The sequence below is a fragment of the Excalfactoria chinensis genome, chromosome 2 (assembly GCF_039878825.1).
Source record: "Excalfactoria chinensis isolate bCotChi1 chromosome 2, bCotChi1.hap2, whole genome shotgun sequence".
Classification (NCBI taxonomy): Eukaryota; Metazoa; Chordata; class Aves; order Galliformes; family Phasianidae; genus Excalfactoria; species Excalfactoria chinensis.
The window spans coordinates 122,454,416-122,475,733 of NC_092826.1; the positions used below are offsets into that span (position 1 = coordinate 122,454,416).

At 37.9% G+C, this 21,318-nt stretch overlaps 1 protein-coding gene across 1 annotated transcript in view; it reads right to left on the reverse strand.

Moving 5' to 3' along the window:
• Positions 1 to 21,318, reverse strand: part of ITGA8 (integrin subunit alpha 8) — a 93,843-nt gene that overhangs the window by 40,618 nt on the left and 31,907 nt on the right. Inside the window, exons 14-21 of the mRNA XM_072330194.1 lie at positions 14,105 to 14,150; positions 12,331 to 12,438; positions 9,839 to 9,894; positions 9,148 to 9,302; positions 7,915 to 8,052; positions 7,370 to 7,437; positions 6,389 to 6,536; positions 1,279 to 1,371 (exon numbers count right to left, since the gene is read on the reverse strand). Coding sequence (XP_072186295.1) covers positions 1,279 to 1,371; positions 6,389 to 6,536; positions 7,370 to 7,437; positions 7,915 to 8,052; positions 9,148 to 9,302; positions 9,839 to 9,894; positions 12,331 to 12,438; positions 14,105 to 14,150 — 812 coding nt within the window. The remainder of the gene's footprint in view (positions 1 to 1,278; positions 1,372 to 6,388; positions 6,537 to 7,369; positions 7,438 to 7,914; positions 8,053 to 9,147; positions 9,303 to 9,838; positions 9,895 to 12,330; positions 12,439 to 14,104; positions 14,151 to 21,318) is intronic.

Here is a 21,318-nt window from a genome sequence, read left to right on the forward strand (position 1 = left end):
GAAAACCCTTTGTTATAAAACAGAATATTCTTAAACTTTTGGGAAAAAAGAAGTTATGAATCCCGCTGTTTTATTCTGCTACTCCTAATTCTCTCTTTATGAAGTATTTTGTTTAGGAATATTAATAGTGCATTTATGTTCCTAGCACAGATTCTGAAATAAAACAGAATTAGTTACACCATAAGAACTGATAAGGAGACAGATGAGAGTAGAACTGCTTCAGTGTCCACCAAAACAATATTCCTAATTCTTCATACTGCCAGCAGTCTGGGTCTGGGATGATGTAATAACAGGGCTTTGGACTTACAGGGAGGAGCAGAGAAGCTGTGGTTTAACATCTCCCCACTCAGACCATTGCTTGTGTCTAAGACTAAGTACAAAACAAAAAGGATTCGCTCCTACACTGATAAACAATGGTAGTTGTAGCCTCTTGTGTTCTGACTCCCTTTCCTCTTCAAAACCCTGTAGCCTCTTGTGTTCTGACTCCCTTTCCTCTTCAAAACCCTCTCAACAATCATCCAAATGATTCTTGACCACTTTTGCCTGTATCCTGCTCTGAACTGTTTGTCACGAATCAGGAAGAGGTGGTGACAATAGTGGAACGGACAGTACTTTTTTTATCTCAACTTATATGTTCAATCCTCTTCTGCTCTCCATCGTTATTCATTATATAATTCTGATCTTGTCTGGAAACCATGCTACCGAGGTACCACCTAAAAACGTGCAGTACGATTTATGAGTAGATATCTTAGGAAAGTGTTTGGAATGACATTTGTAGCTTGAAGGAAAACCTGACTCCAACCTCCTCTTCACTGATGTGAAACATGATATAAACTGGTAAGAGAATGCTCACACACTCAAGATTAGAACCAGCCTAAAGAAGCTGCCACTTACTATACACATCTTATACAGACAGAATAACAAAAGGCAGAAATAAACATTATGTACATTACAGATTGTGATTCCCTTCACTTTGTAATGGTGTAACTTTTGTGACTTAAACTGAGAGACACTGATTTTCTTCAGAGTTTATGAAATGGCAACATAAGGCAATATTATAACATGAGCTCTAACATCATTAATCTTTTAGAACGGCATAATTAATTTTTCAGAAGCACAGCGCTGCTTCTTATTGCACCAACAATTTCCTGTCCAAGTAAATAATTCGGTTAGGTGCTGTTTATTCGAACACACACTGCTAATTGAATAGTTTCCCATTTACTCTTCTTTAAAATTCAATTAGATAAAAGTCAGGACATGCATCTGGTTTTCCCTTACATTTGCGCCAGCCACCATGGGGTTCCCAAGATCACAAACCACCATTCTAGTTTCATTTTCCATCTTGTAATCACAGCTCAACACACGCAGTGCCTGTAACAAAAGGACACCAATAAGGAGGTCAGAGATCACAGTGAAATCCATCCAGTTGGGAAAGTGATGCCTTTCTGACTGTGACATTTCTTTTGATTTCAGACCCCCGCTCAGTGCACTACAAAAACATTTAATTGGTTATTGTCAGACAATGGTGAAAACTGATGCCAGGGAAAAACAAACAGGGAAGTTTCCCAGTACCTTTAGGGCCATGATGTGACCACTGTATTTCTAATTCTAGCACACCACTTTGTTGCTGTGAATCATTCTTATGGCCACAATGACATATAGCTTAAAAAAAACCTGAGAGGAGCAGGTTTTGCACTCATTGTATTATCTGTCACTAGAAGTCTCTGTAATGAATGTCCGGAACTGGGAGAACTTCATTACCCACTGAGTCTAGAATATTATTTTTAAATCTATGGTAAGGTTCTTAGATTAAATATTTCTCTAATAACATAAACCATAACTTGTGTTTATAATTTAGTAACAAAGGAGATGCATTTCTACTCAGGTAATTTCTCTTTAAAGCTCTTAATGCAAAATGTGTCCCACAGGTTTGCTTTTGTCTTTCAACCCTTCATAGTCTTTATAGCTGGTTGTTCCATCTTCACAGAAAACAGTACAGAAGGAGGAATAGGATAGTGGAAGGAGACACAGAGTAAGATAAATAAGAGGAAAAACATTTGTGGGTAGAATAAACTAGCTTTGTAAAAAGCAGAATGAAGCTAGAGTTACTGCTATAACACTTTCCCTTTCCTCCCATTTGTGATTCTCAGAGATTAAGCAATACATGCAGGGTCCTGCTCTGTATACAAAGACCTGGAAATCTCTAGACACTGACTACTAATTCATTCCTAATCTGTAAAAGCCAGTGTGGGCATGCTGATCTTATCGCTTCCTGAGGCTGAAAGAAAAGATAAGGCATATCCTAAAAGGAGCCTATGTGAATCACACCTTCAGTGCACACCTTGTTTATATTGACAGTTTTACAGTTTGTTAGGAGGAAACAAAAAGTCTTTTACACAGCATGTTCAGTGAACTGCTAGCCATCCCAAGCCTCTCTACAGGAGGGAGGTAGCTGTTCCAGCTAATTAGAGATCAGTAATTAGAGATGGCTGGAAAATTGTTCATATTAAATTGATTTCTGAGTTTATCATTTTATTTCTGACCTTTTAATTTGTTTTTTAATTAATGTTTAAATGTTTAACACAGATATTCATTTACATCTTCTATTTTGCAGTTTCTTCATTAATAGCATATCATACACGACTACAGAGAACATCAGCCCTTATCACACAATCGTCGTCTCTTTAAAGCTAACCAGTTAGAAGAGTTCTGCAAGTACGCTTTCTGCAATTTAGAGGCAATGCTTTTAAACCAGAAATTATTAATAGAACAGAATTTGTATGAACAGCATCACAATAACTGATTTATGCAGGATAAAGATGTGACAGAGAGAGTGAGAATTTCTTTTGTCTTCAGTTTTCCACTGATCACCTTTCTGAGGTGGTTAAATGCACAACAGGAAAAGGAAACAGGAAGGAAGTAAGCAAGGGACTTACACACCCAGAACTGTTAATATCAGTGATCCCATACGTAACTCAGCCAGATGGAAGGCTTTGTCACGAAGCCCTTCTACCTGTCACTGGTAGCAATTTATAACTTTACAGCTACACATGGTCTTTTTGGCAGTCTTGAGCAGAAGCAAAATCCCAACAATTAACACGTGTACTCCCAGGGAGCATGTTAACTAAAAAATGATTGGCTGCTCTACTTCATCCAGGCAGCCTCCAAACTTGAAATGCTTCCTGGTGGTCTTAGTGATGAATTACTAATTGATGCCAGAGCAGTTAAGCACAACTGGCTGTGGAGTAAAACACCTCCTCTCCTTTCTGGATCAACACTCTCCAATCTCATCTGAGCAGAGTGGATGGATTAGGTACCAGGTGCCAGAGTTTATCTTCAATCTAACTGCTGTACGAGAACCAGTGTTTGTTCTCAAAAGGTTCAAATTATGTCTCATCTAGCCAGTCACCATCTACTGATTCTTACCGTAAGATTTTTCCAGTAATATAAGAAAGTTGCACGTCTTTTTCCTATTTTAAAAGAGTATTATACTATAATATAGAAATACATAGGGCTTTAGCTCAGAGCTTATTCAATGCAAATTAAATCTGGCTGTAATCTGAAACACCCCTGCAGTTCCCAGCCTTAACAGAGACAACTGTGCCAAAATATATAATGTTTTTGGTGTGGAACAAATACCTAATAGGGCTTTGTATTTGCCTGATTTATTAATTATTCCATGAGGGTTTGGGCTCCGATTGTTGCTACTAAGGGAGCTACGGGAGGACTGAGCTGTTCAGCATGGGAAACTTTTGCTGGGCAAAGAATTACTGTACAGTGTGCAGACAGTGGCTTCAGCTCCAATCACACAATTATGCTATTGTAGTATAAGCACTTACCATACAGCAAGCATATGCTGCCTAAAGCCCACTGCTGGCCATGGAAATGTCAGGTAATATAATGTGGTTATATTTTTCATTGCTGTTAATTCCAGTAATTCTATACCTCTTGCATATGACCAGTTATTGCAAGCCAACAGGTTTCCAGTAACTTGTAAAGCTGTGGTAATTTTCTCATTTACCTGGTATCTGGAGCTTCTAAGCATTTCCACAGTATAACTAATGAATAACATATTTGATTTCATTGTAAGTCATTGTATTTCATTTACCACTTTTTGACTGAAAGAAGTATCAGTATGTGCAAGACTACTAAGACTTCAAAATCATATCCTTGATCTCAAACTTTAAGACCGCACTCATTTGTCTCTTCACTTGCATGTGCTCATGTACATCTCTGCAAAATGCTACTCTTCCAATGCAGCTGCCCTTTCTAAGTATAATATATTACATAATTGGGCCAAAGATAACAAGATAATAACAATTGAGGATCATCAAACATTGCTTTTCATAAAGCCAAGAGAATTTTCAGTTACATTATTATATGCAATTCAGGTGATTTAGAATAACACAAGAAATTGTTTCCAAAAAAACAGGCTTTGTCTCTCAATTCTCTGGTAAATCCAGAGAAGTCCCATATTAGTCTAACACCCTATATGAGTGCATCTACTTTGAAATGATAGCAGTGTAAGAGAATGATTTGGTTATAAAGATCCATCAGAAATGTACCGAGTGATTTGTTTGGCTCATTACACTTCATTTGTTCAGCCCTAAGCTTACCTGTTTTGCTGATTATTATCTCTGCCTTTAAGCAACAGCATGGAGAAAAACAACTGTAAACACTGATACAATGAATAGTCAATAAAGTTCTCAGATACAGGGCTTTAGGAGCATTATTGTGACTGAAAGACTGATTATATATGAAGATAATATGCTCTTTTTGGTTGTGTTCACAGAAGTTTTAAGTGACATGGCAGTACAGAAAATCAACTGACTGCATACAAGAGCCACCCCACCCCAGCAGAATGCCAATACATTTTAGCTGCATTTTTGAAGAAAATTACAATAGCAATTCATCTCCCAAATGAACATTTACAAGTGATGTTTTGAGTTGACTGACCCACAACAACACAAAGACTATGCTTTTCAAAACTATACCATTATAGTTCAAAATCAGTAGAACAGATCTGATTTCAGTACTTCGTGTAAGCTGAAGTGTAGAAGGCAAGATCACAGAATGACAGAATTGTTGGGACTGGAACGTATCTCTAGAGATCATTACATCCAACCCCCATGGTAATAAGAATGATGTAGATAGTCGAATCAATTTCTCATATGTCTCAGAAAGAACATCATGCAACTCTCTGGATGGAATAAGTATGAACTGTAAGAGATTATGAAATAAATTCTGTGCTGTAGTGAACTAACTAAATGTGAGGAAAACCAAGGCAATTCTCTCTTGAGTGCAGGAGGATTCAGAACTGGACTTGTCAAAGGTGTATTTTATATGCAATAAAAACTGTAGAAAATGAAGAAGTTTGATCATGTTTCCTGGGCTTTGAAAAATTTGTTTTTAAAAGAAGAATAGTTACATCTTTTGCCAACCCACTTCTACCTTGTCCTCATACTTCCAAAACACCAGACTCTCTCAACTTTCCTTCCTTTCCCTCTAACAGCCCCTTCCTCCCCAAGCCTACGTTTCTGGCACTGAAGAATTCAATCTTCCCTAAAACAATAAGAAGTCCAGAGCGACTTCTGTCCAGTCAAAATGATAGATACATGCGAATACATGTGGGCTTTGGAGTAACTGCCTCCCCTGACATCCTTGGTAATGGTCAAAAGAACGGCCAAAGATTCCCAAAGTGTAACAAAGGAAAAATACAACCAGGTGTAGCATATCAAAGAGAATCTTAGTTTTCTTTATGCCTTGTAGATCACAGTATGAAAAAGGAGTTGGTTAAAAGAGAATAAAAGCAATACAGCAAGAGGCCAGTCTTTGCTTATTTGTGCACAGAAAATGCTTTTTAGAAGTGAAGTTTCAGAGAATTTCTGTATTATTGTTCTGTATCATCATCTTTAGAGACATCAGTAGATCTTGTCATTTTCATCTAACTGGGGTTCAAAGCCCAGTAATAGAGACAGTAAAGAAATACCTTGTAAGTTACTGTCAACTTCCTTAAAACATTTGCCTCCAGAAAGGAAATTAACTCACTTTCTCCCACTCTCACCCTTGAGGCCCTGCTGTGCATTCCAGGCACAGACAGAAAAAAAAGAAGGTTCATGTTGCAACAGTCTGGGAGATTTATGTGCAGATGAGGTGATGCAGACTTGCTGTCCAACAGAGAATACATGAACAAGTTGCTTGTTTGCAGGATAGTGTTTCGTCTTTACTCTCAAAAACAAACAGACCCCATAAGGAAACACAGTGTGCTCAGCACAGCTCCATGGGACATGAGTCTACTTCAGACCTTCTGTAAGAACACTGACACATTTTACATTATAACTGCTTTTTTTAGCACATACGTAAGATAAAACAATTGATTTTCATTTACCTTGTTGTTGCGTTCAACCCCAGTGTAATCTGCTTCAGGTGGAATCTTTATATGCAGCTCAGCTTCATAGGCTCCTTCCCCATCATTCCTTGGATTTATTATGAGCATGACACAGTTTTCTTCTCCAATTATTAGCTGATCTTTATCTCTATGCAGAACATATGACTTGTCAGAAGTTAAAACATACACAATTATGATTTACAGCAGAAAGCCAAATTGCTCTCTTAGCATCTCTCTGGAAAATATTCTGTGAATACAGAGTAAAACTTTTTTTCATAACCCCTTTGAAGAACATGCAAGCACCTGGGAATGAAGAGTTCCAGGGAAAACACCCACAAACAGAGTAGACGACTGGAAAGCTTGGAAGATAGTTGTACACAGCCTCAGAGCCTGTCTGTTTTCTAACTAGTGACAACTATCAACTAGAAGAAACATGCAATGGCACTATGCCCTTTCCTTTCACAGCTGTCCACTGATTTTGATGGCACAGACAGATAACTGCCAGAGGTCTCCCTCTTCTGCTTGGCATATTTCTCCCTCTGTAAGAGGAATGGTTGCCATGTTTTTATTTGAATTTTTTATTCTGAGATTCATTTATATCATTTTCTATATCATTGAATTCAAGAGAATTGTGTCCCTATTTCAGACTTACTGACATACTGAAATCAGTAAATTTAAAGGCTATTTGAAACAGCAGTTGGTATTATCTCTTGGCATTCCAAAGAATAGTACCACTCCTAACATTTGCAAACTGCGTTTTCTATGGTAGCCTTTACATATGATGAATATGTCTGACAAAGACATAGCGTGTAACTATGCATTTCCCCATTGTTTCCGAAGTGAATTAGATGCACAAATTAAAGTTTGGAAATTAGGTAAGAATGAGCAGATACAGCACACAACAAAACAGTTTCATTTGGCTGAAGCACTTAGAAGAGTCTGGATTTTTATATGTAGCATGGCCTATTTTGTTTAACTTACGGCACAACAGAAAGGTGCAAGTCAGGAATGCACAAGTTGTCCTCCCCGCAGTCTACCAGAATGTAAGCCTGCATGTCATTTAATAAAAAACAAACAAACAAAACAATATCATAAAGTTACTACAAGCTTCAAAGTCCAAATCACTTCATTAAATATCCCTAATTTATGTCTTAAATATCACTACAATTCTCCTCATGGTTAAATCTAGTTCTCCCTTCTAAAAGTTCCTTTCAAGATGAGTACTGCTCAAGACTATCTAGACCGTAAACTACATCTTTAGCAGAATAATATCTTCCAGGTCCTTTCCCACAATAACTCAGCTCACATCTTGTAAAATGCAATCAAAACTATGAACACACCAAAATTTTGGAAATGCTTTAAAGCATTGCCTGGTTCTATATTTATCTTCAATTTCCATTTTGAATTAATTAAATCCTTGTTGAGCAATTTCAGGGCCTGATACTCTTTAAAGGAAGATGACACACATAATATTCTTAAATGTTTTCTTGTTTGTATACAGGATATGTTGCATGCAAATTTCATACCTGTTCTGTTACTGAGCTTCTCTGGTAATAATTCAGTATTGGCTTCACCATCAAGCTATCTTTGAAATGGGATTCATCCAAGCTATAATTGAAGTTTATATTGATGGGAGATAATTTATCTCTAAATTCTGTTTCATCCTGTGAGTGACAATCAAATAATAAAAAAAAATAATTATTTTGGATGAGTATGGTCTTATTTAGAAGAGCATGGTCTTATTTACTGAAGGTAAAAACACACTGCATTGACAGGTGCTGGCCAAAATGTGACTATTTGTAATTTCACTGTGAAAGCATAATGACCTACCAGTAACTGGAATGCCCAGAACACACTGTCTCCACAGCTCCACATCTGGAAGAAGCAGGCTGAGCTGAGCAGACTCAGTTTTTTTTCTCTTAACATTTGCCTAACATGAAGCTACTTAAAAGAGACACACAGAACAAATTCATATCAGCTACTGCCCTCCTTTCATTTAGAATGGAGGGAAGGTATGTGTGGATTTGTGGAGGTAATACTGTTGGTTTATTCCACAACCAATGATTTATATGAATTAGTGATGATAGAACACCAATTCAATTGTCTAGATTCTGTCTTACACATGGCTTCAGTCTTCTCCATTCCACCTCCCACTACATTTCTTGAACCAGCCTAGGAATGTGCATGAGGTAATTCCAGCTGCAAGTGAGTAACCAATGACCCTTCTTCATTCTCAAGTGCCGCAGTTTTAAGGTGCTTTTTTTTTTTTCCCCATAGTTAATTTAAAATATTCAAAATATATGAATTTTAGGTCAATACATTTCTTTAACATATTTGTTGGAATAGAACTGTCATGGCATTTAATGAGTTTAGTTGACTAAACTGTGAATACCGTAAGAGAGAACAACCTCATACTTTTGTAAGAGGAGATGCATATTGAATCAAAATTCCTGGAAGAGCATGAAATTAATAATATACACCGAAAAACTGCACAAAGGAAGCCTTTCTTTTTTACTTTCAGTGACTGAAGGCGAATCAAATATTTTCATGGCAAATGTTGTTTATAACATCCTTGTTGATAAGAAGGATGGTCTGGACATTTAGGCCAGTTCTTTCTTATCTCTCATTTGTGTAATTTTGGGATCTATCACCCGTGTAAAATGTTCTTGCCATTCAAATGGCTCCCCTTCTTTATAAATCTTCGTTAATCCCCGATACTGCTCAAACTATGATGACAGTCCAAACTATTTTAAACTTACTCTGAGATAAACAAGAAAGTCCTGGCAATAGAGCTTCTTCTGTCTTCCCATCACAATGGAGAAATAATGATGTGACAGATGGTAATCAAAGAAGAGAGTCCTTTTAACAGCTCCTTTCTGTTTCAATGAATCTAATTGCAATTCACCTTTCAGCACTACAGGATACAAGTAAATTGAACATTTATTTATTTAACACAGAAAGAAAAACAGCAAACAATTCATTATATATATAGTTAATAACCAACATTAATTTTACAAATGACAAACAAAGGCTTCCAAGCAAAACTAGTCCATGCTGAAGGTACCTGTCCGTTTAGGAGCACACTAGTTTTTGATTCAAAGCATAGAACATGCGTAGTTTCAATAAAACCATAACTTTATTTACATGCCATGTGTGTACTGTACAGGAATTCTGGTTCTTTGCTTTTCTTTCTTTTCTTTTTCTTCTTTTTTTACAAAATAGAATTTTCTCCATCTGGGTAAGATCTTGGTTTTATCTATAAAATGGCTTAACAGGACAAAAGTCCTTCAAATGAATTGTAAAAGCTTTGTGCTTGTGTGTGTGTGTGTGTAAATGTCTTTTTCCTACCTCAGGAGGATTGCACTCCTAGCAACATTCAAGGCATAAGAGAAAAGTTCTGAAATTAAGTGAGGCAGAGAAAATTATAGGAATATATAAAAGATTTCTTACCTATCTCATCTGAAATACTTTGGCCTTCAAATGCTGCACAGACTCTTACAGTAAAACTAGATAAAAAAAAAGAAGTAATTGTAAGTAGAAAGAGAGCAGACGTGGGAACCAGAAATTCCAAAATCATACCTCCAAGTTTTCCTTTCCTTTTCTTAAAATGATGCTCACTACAATCTGTGCTAAGGCACCTAACCCTACACCGTAAGACAGAGTGTCTCCCTAGCTCCTCTAATACTCTGAGTAACCTAACAGGAAAGATATGAAGAACTTTTCCACAAATCCTAGAAACAGCCGATAGAGATCACCCTTCTAATACAACTGGCAAAGCTGGGTTCTGTATTCTGAGCTTTAATGAACTACCTTTGCATGAGACTGTCTGCAGAAGTCCCTTCTGCTTCATCGTGGCCAAGTAAGAAAGACTTACGTGACTTCAAGCAGGTGCAATTCAATTCAAACACATCAACTGACTAGATCAATTTTTGCTTCTTGTATTCAATTCTCCTAAGTTTTGAAGAGCTCCATTGAAGCACAGATAAACTAATTATTCAGGTGCATTATTTAGTACACTAATTCAACATGTAAGGTTTATATGTTTGTTTTTCATTTGCTTGTTCACAGTCTACAGCAAGTTTTTTCTAAGCCCAATAATATGCGTGACACAACGACAACTGTGACAAGCATCACATCAGCCATAATGAATCCCTGGAAACATGTTCCTGATTTTCAGCTTCCATTGTGACACTCAAAAATGGCTTAATGATATGATAGCTTCAAATACACAGAATTCGCTCTAATGTTTTTAGTTTTGGTAACTCAGAAATAGCCACGTTTAAAACTCAGCAGAGAAAAAATCATATCTGTTTCCAGAAGTTAGGAACAATTCTCTTATGACTGTGGTATAAAAATGACTTTTTGTGTCTGCTTCCTCCATACTTCAGTTTTCTAAAGTATATGGTGGCAAAAATAATATTTTCCTAATTCTAGAAAAGCTACAATAATCCACGTTCTTCATATTTTTTACTTCCTGAAACCATTCTGGTGGGAGGTTCCCTTTCATTCTGATTTTGCAATGTCAGTCAGCAGACACTTGAAACAAGTTGCACAGCTGGCTAAGACATACAGAAATCTATCCCACGGGACTGAGGAATTCTTTGCCTGTTGGAGTTCCCCTATTAATTATTTTCATATGTAGAATACAAGCTTGTATCAACTAAAGAGAAAAATTAAAGCATGGAAAATAGCAGCTGGTCTTCAGTCATTTTGTAGTACTCACTAAATCTTCAGGGAAAATATTTTAGAATGAAGCAGACAGAAATTAAATTATACTCCTACTAAAAGTCTTGTAGATAAGAACCAAACACCTTCTGACTTACTGTAAACAAAAGTGAAAACTAATGAAAAAGCTACAAGTTAAAGGAGCACGACTTGCCTTTCTCCCTTTGTTTTTAAGCAATATCTTATGGCAAGAACACATTTTTAATTGAGGTGCTTTTATTCACTTCTCTCTTGCAAAAGAAGAAAAACATTTTTCTCCAAGCAAACTTGTCAGTACATTTTATTTAGAAGTCCTATCCCATATATAGGGAAGAGTTCTTAAAAAGCCTCAAAAACTGAAGAAAAAAACAAACCCAACATATTGGATAAATGAATATGCTGCAGCCCAATGCTGATATTTTAAATTTGTATTAGATCTTTATCTGGATTCTCCACAAGGGCCAAAAATTTCAATGATCTGGAGCCATATCATTCTGCTGAGTGCATTCTAAGCGACCTTCTTGCAGTGTTGCCACCTGTGTGGCATTACTATTATTAGAGAGATCCAACTGTACTACAAGCATTTAGATTTGAAACCCATCATATATATCTATATATTTTTTTTTTTGCCAATTAGCTTCATATTTTGAGTGCACCTTTTCTAGGTTAAATGCCACTGTGACAGAGGGTTTCTCCTTTAAGGATACATCCAACACTGACAGGTATGATGCAGTCCATAGCTTTGCTTTGACCAAAGACAGACAGAAACAACAACTACACTCTGTATGGTCTGCAGGACATCTTTTCCCTTCTACAAAGGACTGAGACCTCTCTTTCTCTAACAGAAAATGGTGAGATCATCAGCTCTTTCACCACTTTCACTGTCACACTTCCTCAACAAAAATGTGTGTTTTGTTGGAGGGATGCTTCTGTGTTGTCGGTCTTAGCTGTTTCATGTTTCATTCATATAGAGACAAAATGTGAACTTGTAGCCTGATCCTATGAGACACTCAGCATTTTCCTGTGCAGGTGGAGACTCAATATAACACAACTCAACTTTCCCCTACTTTGTTTACAGAATCTATGAAGTACTGGGAGGTAACAAACATGACTTTGTTGCACTCACAGCATGCTTAACTGTTTGTTCAACAAAAAGTTGCACTAAAAGCTCAAGGTAGAAAGTTATTTTAGAAAGAAGAGAATGCTGAGGATGTTTTTTTGCCTAATCGTGGACTTACCAGGCCACCAAAAGCTGAGAGCCAGGGGGCTGGCAAGTCTTGTTGTCTGGATTCACAATCATGGGGTTCAGAATGAGCAGAGCGTTCACAGTCACAACAGGTCTGGCTCTGAGGGACAGAAATAAAGTTCACTACGTAGAGTAGAAGCACATAAGTACTAGACTGCAGCAGAGAAAACACTTAAGTGAGATGGCCCCGAAGAATCTCTAAACATAGAGTTACTTGGGAAAAAAAAAAAAACAAAACAAAACTTATAATGCTGTTCCTACTCAAAATTCTTGTTTTTGGCAGAAACTATGACAGATCCTTAGCAAGACATTTTCACAGTTCTTCACAAAAAAGCACAGGTTAAGAGCAGACGGTATCAGTGACGCAGTATGCTGCACTTTACAGTAGGCCTGTCCTGGGATATGGGCACATCAGATACATTTCATCACAGCAGGATCTCACAAGGGGCCAGAGCTGCCCTGTGGGATTCACAGCAGCCCTTTGGCTGTTACTTTATAAATGGCCAGATTCCTGTTTCTCCACGAACACTGACATAAGCAGACTTGCTATCTGCACTTTAGATACTTCAAAAAAAGAAATAAAGACAATGTGGTTAAAATAGAAGCCGTTCTAGAATTATCTGAAGCCAATAATGAAGTAAACTCTGACACAGAATCATGACTTGAGACAACTGACTTTGTAAACCACGAATAAGCAGCACAGAAAATTCTGCTGAGTATGTGAGTAGATGGTTGTGGTGACGGAAAACAACCCCCTGAAAAACAAGCTGCTATTGAGTAATCAGCTAATTTGTTATTGAGAGCAATGAGAGCAATTCAAAAGAGAAATGAAAACAAAATTCTGGGTTGTTTTGGTGTTTTTATTTTCTTTTTCTTAAGACAGCAATACTCTCTTACAGTAACTTACATAATTCTGGCAAAATTAGCTTACAACAGTTACTTTCCTCATATTTTAATCCACAGTTGAGTCTTTAAAATCTCTTTTCAGCTCTACTTCAGCAAGGTACTAATAAAATAAAATTACCGCCTTCATTCCTGTGCAAAAGGGAAAATGCTTTTTTTTTTTTTTTTTTTTTTTTTTTTTTTTTTTTCAAGCAAGTTTCCACTAATAAATCTATTTATCCAATATGACAAGTTATGCATTTGTACACTCTGTTCAGGAAACAAAGACTGAGGGCGAATATTTAAATGCAAAGAACTGTCTGTATGTGTGGATTAACACAGCAGCAGCAGATTTTCATCCATGGATTTGGTAGCTGTACTTTACACTCATGTTCAGACAGTGCATTTACTGAAAACCAGTAATCAGCAACAGCTTTGGAAATGTGCAGAGTGGGATCTCATCCATCTTTTCTAAATCGAGGTTAAAGCAGCGACTTTATTTCTGTTAAATCATTTCTTAATGTTCATGAGCTCTAAAGAGGCAACAGTCACCTGAAAATCCAGGTTGCTTACTGGTACCATTCTCCAAAAAAGGAATTAATTTTCAGTGTTGTCCCTAATAAATTTCTCTCTCATGAGCTGTAGTGAGGGCTTCTGATTATATAGGGCTGTGTGTGAGGTTGCTTTAAAGGTAGAAAGTACACTACTTTCTCTTGTTGTAAATCAACAGCGTTTGTTGCTCATAAGCTGTTTCATTTATCATCTGTAATCAGCATCTATTACACACTGTGCCAAGGAAACCTAGAAATGGGACATTTGTTCATTTGTAGACCTCCCACTAAAGCTGTAAAATTACAAATGCTTCGTATTGATCACATACATACCTGTAAACAACTGCTTTTCCGGCTCCAAACGCACCTACAATTAAATCTGGAAAAAGAAAGCAGCTTCAGAAGAACTACATAAAAGGCTCACATACATTTTTTCCAGCCTAAATTAGACTACTTACATTTAGAGTCACCAAATCATACAATTCAGTTACATGAAACAAATGTGAAATTCCTACTTTCTAAGCCTTTTCTTTCTTTCTTCCTTTTTCTTGAACACTGTATCTGAAAGGAAATGTTTCAATATTGGCAGAAGCTGACACATAATTATCTTTGCTGCATCCAGAATCAGTTCGTTTAAGATTTGGTCAGCTTGTAATAAAGGAGTAAAAGGATGCCATCAGCACCCATCAGCACACATTTTATTCCAAACCACCAGTTACCTATGACACAAAGAGATACAAACCCACTTTGTGGTCACCCTAATGCAGTTCACACTGAAAATTTGTTCTGATTCTTCTTGACAATCCTCCTGGCATTTGTTCATTAATTTAGGCACTACGTATTTGGGCACCAACACAATGCACATATTTGAGGACAACTGATTTCATAGTCACTAATGTTTTCAGCATTGTAAGAGGATGTGCTAAGGCTGGTAACAGCTATCAGTTGATTGCAATCTTTTTCCCCACAAGTCACCGTTTGGAACAAACAAGGTCAACAATGCAAGCACTACGCTGGGCCTTGGGCACATCTTTCTGACTGGGTACGAGACTGAGTTGAAATCCTATCAGCCCAAATGCGCCCTCTTTCTGTGTGGAGTCCCCATATAGACTGTCTAGTTGGAAAGATCTACAGATTTTGCTGGAGAAAAGCTGGATCCAACCAGTGGGGAATAAAGGATCAGCTGTTCTGCTGCTTCTAGCTGAAATCAAGGAAGGGAAAGAGCTTTGCTTCCTTTTCAGTCCCCCTAGTGAAGTACCCAGATGGACATTCCTTTCACTCTACTGTTTATGATTTGATTTACAAGTATACAATTTAGTAGACAAAGTCTCACAACGGATCTTGCAGTGGCACAGATTGGCAATCTAAACTAATCTGAATAAATCCATTAAAGTAGTTGTCAGGATTGAAAAACAAACCCTTCCCTGCTGTTTCCACAGTTTGTACACTGGTTTGCTTAAGAGTCTCTGAAATCATGGAGCAACTACAAAGCCCTGATGCTAAATAGTGTGGTGGATCTTAGCCAGCCTGAATGTTCTCCAGGGCTGTCTGCCCTTCAGATGGTCAGGATTTAACAAGTTTAAACTAATGTCCTCAGAGGAGAGGGCATGGGCAGTTTATGGGTCTGATCTTCTCTTTTTTGCAGCACTTACATTTTTCTGCTTCCAATGGCCTTACAAAATTTGCTTCAGGGTCAGGAATGTTTAAAATAGCTGCATTGTTTCTATCTCCTTTCTGGGACATTTATGAGTCCTCTTCTTTCGTAGCTTTTATAGAGAGCTTACACACAGTCCCAAAATCTAAAGATACTTTCTCCTTAAACAAACAACTGATTGAGACATGCTTATCACCACAAAAGCTACACAATGCAAATGGCAAAAATTTCCCTGGCATCTCCCTGATAGCAGTATGCAGAGTAACCAAAAACTATTTAATATTGTTTTTGGAAAGAGAAAAAAAAAATAGCAAAAAAAAAAAAAATCAAAAAAAGGGAAAAAATCCGACACTGTGCTATGAACAGAAAAAAGGGACGAAAAAGGACTTCACATTATATCTGTCATTCCCGGTTGTTGGATCTTTATCAATACTACAACTTACTTAATGTAGGATATCTAGTCCAGCATGGACTCAAAAGGATTAAATGCTGTGCTATGGCAGAGACAAAACAGGCAGATATCCATGACTTATCTGGATTCTGGACTTGTAATCATTTCATAATCTGATATTTCATTAAAACATTAATCACTCCAACCCAACTGTGATGACACAGTGACACCACTACCACTGCAGTCCTTACCACAGGCACAAGGTAAAGCTTGAAAACACTCACTGTGTGAGTCACATTTACCAACCTGTAGCCTGTTTGAACCTGATGATGAAAAGAATGCATCTGTGAGACTGCCTTCCTTGTGACAGAATCCAGCTTATTTAAAAACAGAAGTTCATGTGTTTAGAGAAACAACCTGAGGCCCCAGCCGCCAAAACCTGCCTTTCCATGAGCAGCCTTGCTGCACTGCCACCTTAGTCAGGCTTGTGCCCAAGTGCTTCTCGTGCTGCCCTGCCAGCAAGTAGGCTCGAGTGCAGAAAGAGTTGTGAATAGACACAGCCAGGACAGCTGACCCAAACTTACCAGTGGGATAACCTGCATTATATGGCATCATGTTCAACAGTAACACTGGGAAGAGTTGGCCAAGGGAGCTGCCATTGATTGAGGACTGACTCAACACTGGTGGGCAACTGCAGTGCACATTGCCTTTTGGCCACAGAGCTTCTTCTTCCCATTTTTTCCCCCTCCTCTTTTCTTATAAAACTGTCTTTGTCTCAATCCATGAGTTTTCTAACATTTGCCCTTCCGATTCTCTTCCCCCGATAGCCAGATTGAGGAGGAGCCACAAAAGCATGAAATTACTGAGAAGGAATAATATGTTTAGAAGCAAATATGCAAAGAATAAAACATGCTCATTTCTAGTAGTGACATATATGCTCTAACATAAGGACCAAATCATTATGTATTCAAGCAGAGGATTTACTGGAAGATCCATTACATTTATGCTTTGCTTTTGCTTGTTCTAGTTTTGTCCTTTCTTTGCCTTGAGGGGTCAACTCCTATAACTACCACTGGAAAAAAGATAAATTGATACTAATCCATGAGATTTGAATGCACATCAAGTTAGGGCATTCATACACAGAAGTTATGAATTTCTGCAAAAAAAAAGTTATTAATCATTTCTATGAAAAGAAATGCATGGCTAAATTATCTGAAGCTTGGCAACTTTCCCCTCCTAAAAATAGAAGGAAGTTGTTTTTATTCATTGCCTGTTAATGCTACGCATGCAAGGTCAATGATACAAAGGTCACTAGCTGGAGAATAAGGGTTTAACAAGGAATTTGGAATTACATAGCAAAAAACCCCCAAACCAAAAAAGAACAACATGAAGAAAAACAGCTTAACTAATTGCAATCCTTCCAAACAGAGCCTGAAGAAAAGCATATGAACAGCTCTGACTGCATCTTTGCATTTGTGAGGGTGGTTTTTTTTTTTCAAGTCCTGAATGAAATGTATATAAATAGACAAAGAGAGTGATGGATCTGACACCCAAAATTGTTTTCAAGAGGATGAGGTACCTCTGAGATACAAGTAAATGGCTGCGTGGCCCAAAACCACCATATCCAATAGATAAGGAAAAAAGGCAGTCAGTGACTCCAAAGGAATTTTCAGCTTGCAATTCAACACAACGTGAGGGTTGCATACAAAGAAAGGCTTTCAATATCTCCCCTGGTGAAAAATAATCCATTTTCTGAAATAAAACTATCATAATCAGTTAAGGAAAGAACATTCACAGATGGCACTGAAGGGCACACTGAGTTTTGTAAGCTCATCCTTTCACTTGTACCTTCTATGTGGCTGTGCTAAAGGGCATGATGCTGACCGAACCTTCAGTCAACCAAAGGGAATAAGTAGATCAACAAAGTTGTATCCCCAGTTATTCGCTCCAGCAAATTTTTTGATCCCCTGCCATTTTTAACTCCATCCCCTGTGTGAGATGCAGCCCCAGGGAGCTGAGGAAGGACGGAACGTGGAGTGTGCTTGACACTTTGTGCCTGTCAGCCCAGCAGCCACAGGAGAAATGGCCACAGCCTGGTATGCCATTGCTCCTTGTGGGGAGACAGTGGCCAAGAACAACAGCCAGAGAAGAACTACGGAACTGGCGACAATTCATTTGTGAGAGACCCAGAAATGAAATAACAGACAGATGAGTCAACTCCCCAGCACAACGCTATCAGGATACAGCCATGAGCGCTCATTTTATGGACTCTGAATGGTTTGCTGACAGTGTTAGACAGCACGTTATGCAGTCTGCGAGTTTAATTATGCAGTAGAAATAGTAACTGAAAAGCAATTAGAATCCTATCTGAGTAGAGGTTCTATGGAAAATTTCATAAAAGACTGAGAAATCTGCCTAACTGAAAACCCTGTTAAAAACTGCTGTGAGCCTTTTCTGTTCTTGTTCCCTTAGTTGATTAGGGTCAGGAAGGTCCACCATCAGATTTCTCTTTCTTCTTTCTAGGATTTTAGTGATCACTAACCTTCCATCTCAGTAGGAAAGAATAAAATTCCCTTTAAATGGCCATTACTACAGGCTTGACCATAACAAAGGACACAGTGCTAATCATTGTCAACATTACCCAATGGTTTTAACTGAATACTACATGCAACCATCACTCAAACCATAATCACTATCTTCTATGATTTTCAACTGCCTTGATCCTTCTTTTTCAACCACTCTGTTAGCGGATTTGTTAAGGATAACACCGAGGCATTGGAAAAGGTTGCCCAGAGTAGCTGCCTCATCCCTGGAGACACTGAAGATCAGGCTGTGCAGGGCTCTGAGCAATCTTATGTAGCTTTAGGAGTCTCTGTTCATTGCAGAGAAGTTGGACTAGATGACCCTTAAATGTCCCTTCCAACTCAAATGATTCCATGATTCTACCATTCAAAGGCTAATTCAGTGCTCCTCTTTTTGTCTGGATGAGACCCTTCATAATACAATGTTTTTATCTACTCCATCATACCACTAACAAATGCAAAAAGAGGCAGTTAATACTCTATCAGATCAGTTCGTTCCCCCTTACTGGATTAACTGCTTTATTCTTATTATCTATTGTGCTTAATACTGTTAATTTAATTAAATATCTCAAAGAACTTTAGAAAAGCATCTCTATTAATTCCATAGATAACGCGTTTAGCTTTTAATTGCAAAATTAACATATTTTCAGGAGATTCTTGGCTTGTCATGACATTTTTGATTGATCATTCATGTGCAAACAAAATCAGCTGGTGTTTTTGCCAGACGCATCTGCAGGCAGAAGCTATGCTCATGTTCTGGCTCCCACACTCAGCAAGCAGTCCCCTCTTACCATAACAGATGAAACTTTTCATTGATTTGTTTGTCTTCCACAAATCTCCTGGCCCAGTTTCATAATTTAATCACCACTAGATTACAGTTCTGTGCTGTTGCTGGCACACTGCCTATTGTTGTCAAAAAAATATGAATGCTGAAGAACCCTTGCCTCTCAGAAACTTGAGTGCTTTCTTCCCACTCTTTGAGTTAATGTACTCAGCAGATGGAGCTGCTAAATGCTTCTATTTAAATAAGATTAGACTGGATTACTGAAGTTCTTAGGAAATTTTGTGTGACTATCGCACTTGTTTCTTCCTTAAAATGCTTCTGGAGTAATTTGTTTATGTAAAACATGTGCTATTCTTAAGATAATAAGCGGTCCCAAAATAGTAAGGCCTGAAGATGCCTTTATTTGTTTCTCTGGCCAACAAAGGCTTGAATAAAAAGAATGACCAAAATAAAAGGCCAAACTGGGTTTGTATAAAACTGGGATATCTTGAAGGTGAAGTTTATCACTTACCCCAGGAGAATCTCAAAGTTAACAGGGAAGACTTTACACAAGTGTCCTTAGACAGGACAGGCAGGGAGCAGAAACAACAGTGCAGAATTTATCTGAGCAATTAAGTAATTAACCATCAACAACTTCTGAATTGTGAATTCACAAAGAGCACTGCTCGGAACCCACCCACATTTGAAGAAACCACAGTCTGCTGGAGGATACGCCACAAGAAGAAAGCAAGCATAATGAGTTGAGTAAGTTTCTCATTATAAACTATTTTCTCAGCTATAATCAGCCACCAAGTGACTGAGCATATGCTGAAATATGAGGGTGGAAACCTTACAGCTTCCAAATGCCTGAGCCCTGCACAGACAGATGCACCAGCTGGAAGCGCAGCGCCAGCACCTAGATAATCACAGATCCCAAGCATTCAGTGGGACCAGTTTTGAACTGATGCCCAGAAGGAAAAAGAAACAAAATTGTTTCCCATTAAACACATTTATGGGTTTATTTTGCACCTATCAAAACTGAATTATGCTATTAGAAAAAGATAGATAAAACGATAAGTAAAGCAAACTACAATTCAAAACAAAAGCCTAAACTGAGACCTCATTCCCTTCTCCAAGCCTTGATGACACAAGCAATGCTTGGGATGGAGCAAAGAGGCTCTAAACATCCCAGATTTAACTGGAAAGGGAGTAGAAGCTGTGGGGAAAGTTATTATTAAGCTGCTCAAATGGAGCACACTGGACAGTCAAGTAGGGTGAGCTGAGGACAGGACTGCAGAAGATCCTGGGCAAAACCTGAAGAGCTGCTGTTCAACAAAATAATCTACCTACTGAATTTACATTTGTTCTCTTCACCTGGAAGTACAGCACTGTGCCTCAGAGCACCACCTTATGTTTTATATTCTCTTTCTGCTTTTTTACTAGATGTAATAAGTAATCAAAGATGGAACAAGAATAAAGGAATCTGAAAGGCACATGAAAGTCTGCCCAAAGATGTCAAAAGAAAGACAGGAAGGAATGGATAAATACTCTAGTTATATTTATTGACTATAAAATTTGCCTAATTCTTATACAATGACAAAGAGAGGAGCATCCATCCATTCACTGCCATCGTTACTACTGTCTGGTACTGGAATTCTTCTTCAAGGTGAGGAACCACCCAATAAATTGGTACAGTCCAAGACGGTGGTCATGGATGGCCTGGAGAATAACTTGGGCCAAGGATCCTTCTGAAAAGGCAGTCTGAATACAGCCACCTTGTTTCTGGGGCAGCAGGGTTTCATCAGGTGATGGTGAGCTGAGCTGTGCCGTGCAGCCTCAAGGTCAGACAAGTTTCTGGCTCACTTTATTTCCTTGCACATATATCACTATTGATTTCAATGGAAAATATTTGAGATTATTTTTTCTCAAGTAATAATTTTGATTTTCTTCTTGGTAGAAAAAAATAAAGCTTTTTCGATCTTAGCAAAGTTGGAAAACCAAATCAATGATAAAATCTTTATCAGAAACAATGCTTCAAGCCAGACATAAGCTGCACTTTACACACTGCTGTTAGTTGATCTTAAAAATGTATGGGAAAAAAAAGCAGCAGTAATGGCAAGACTGAACCATCCACTAGTACAGCAGGACTGGTGGGTC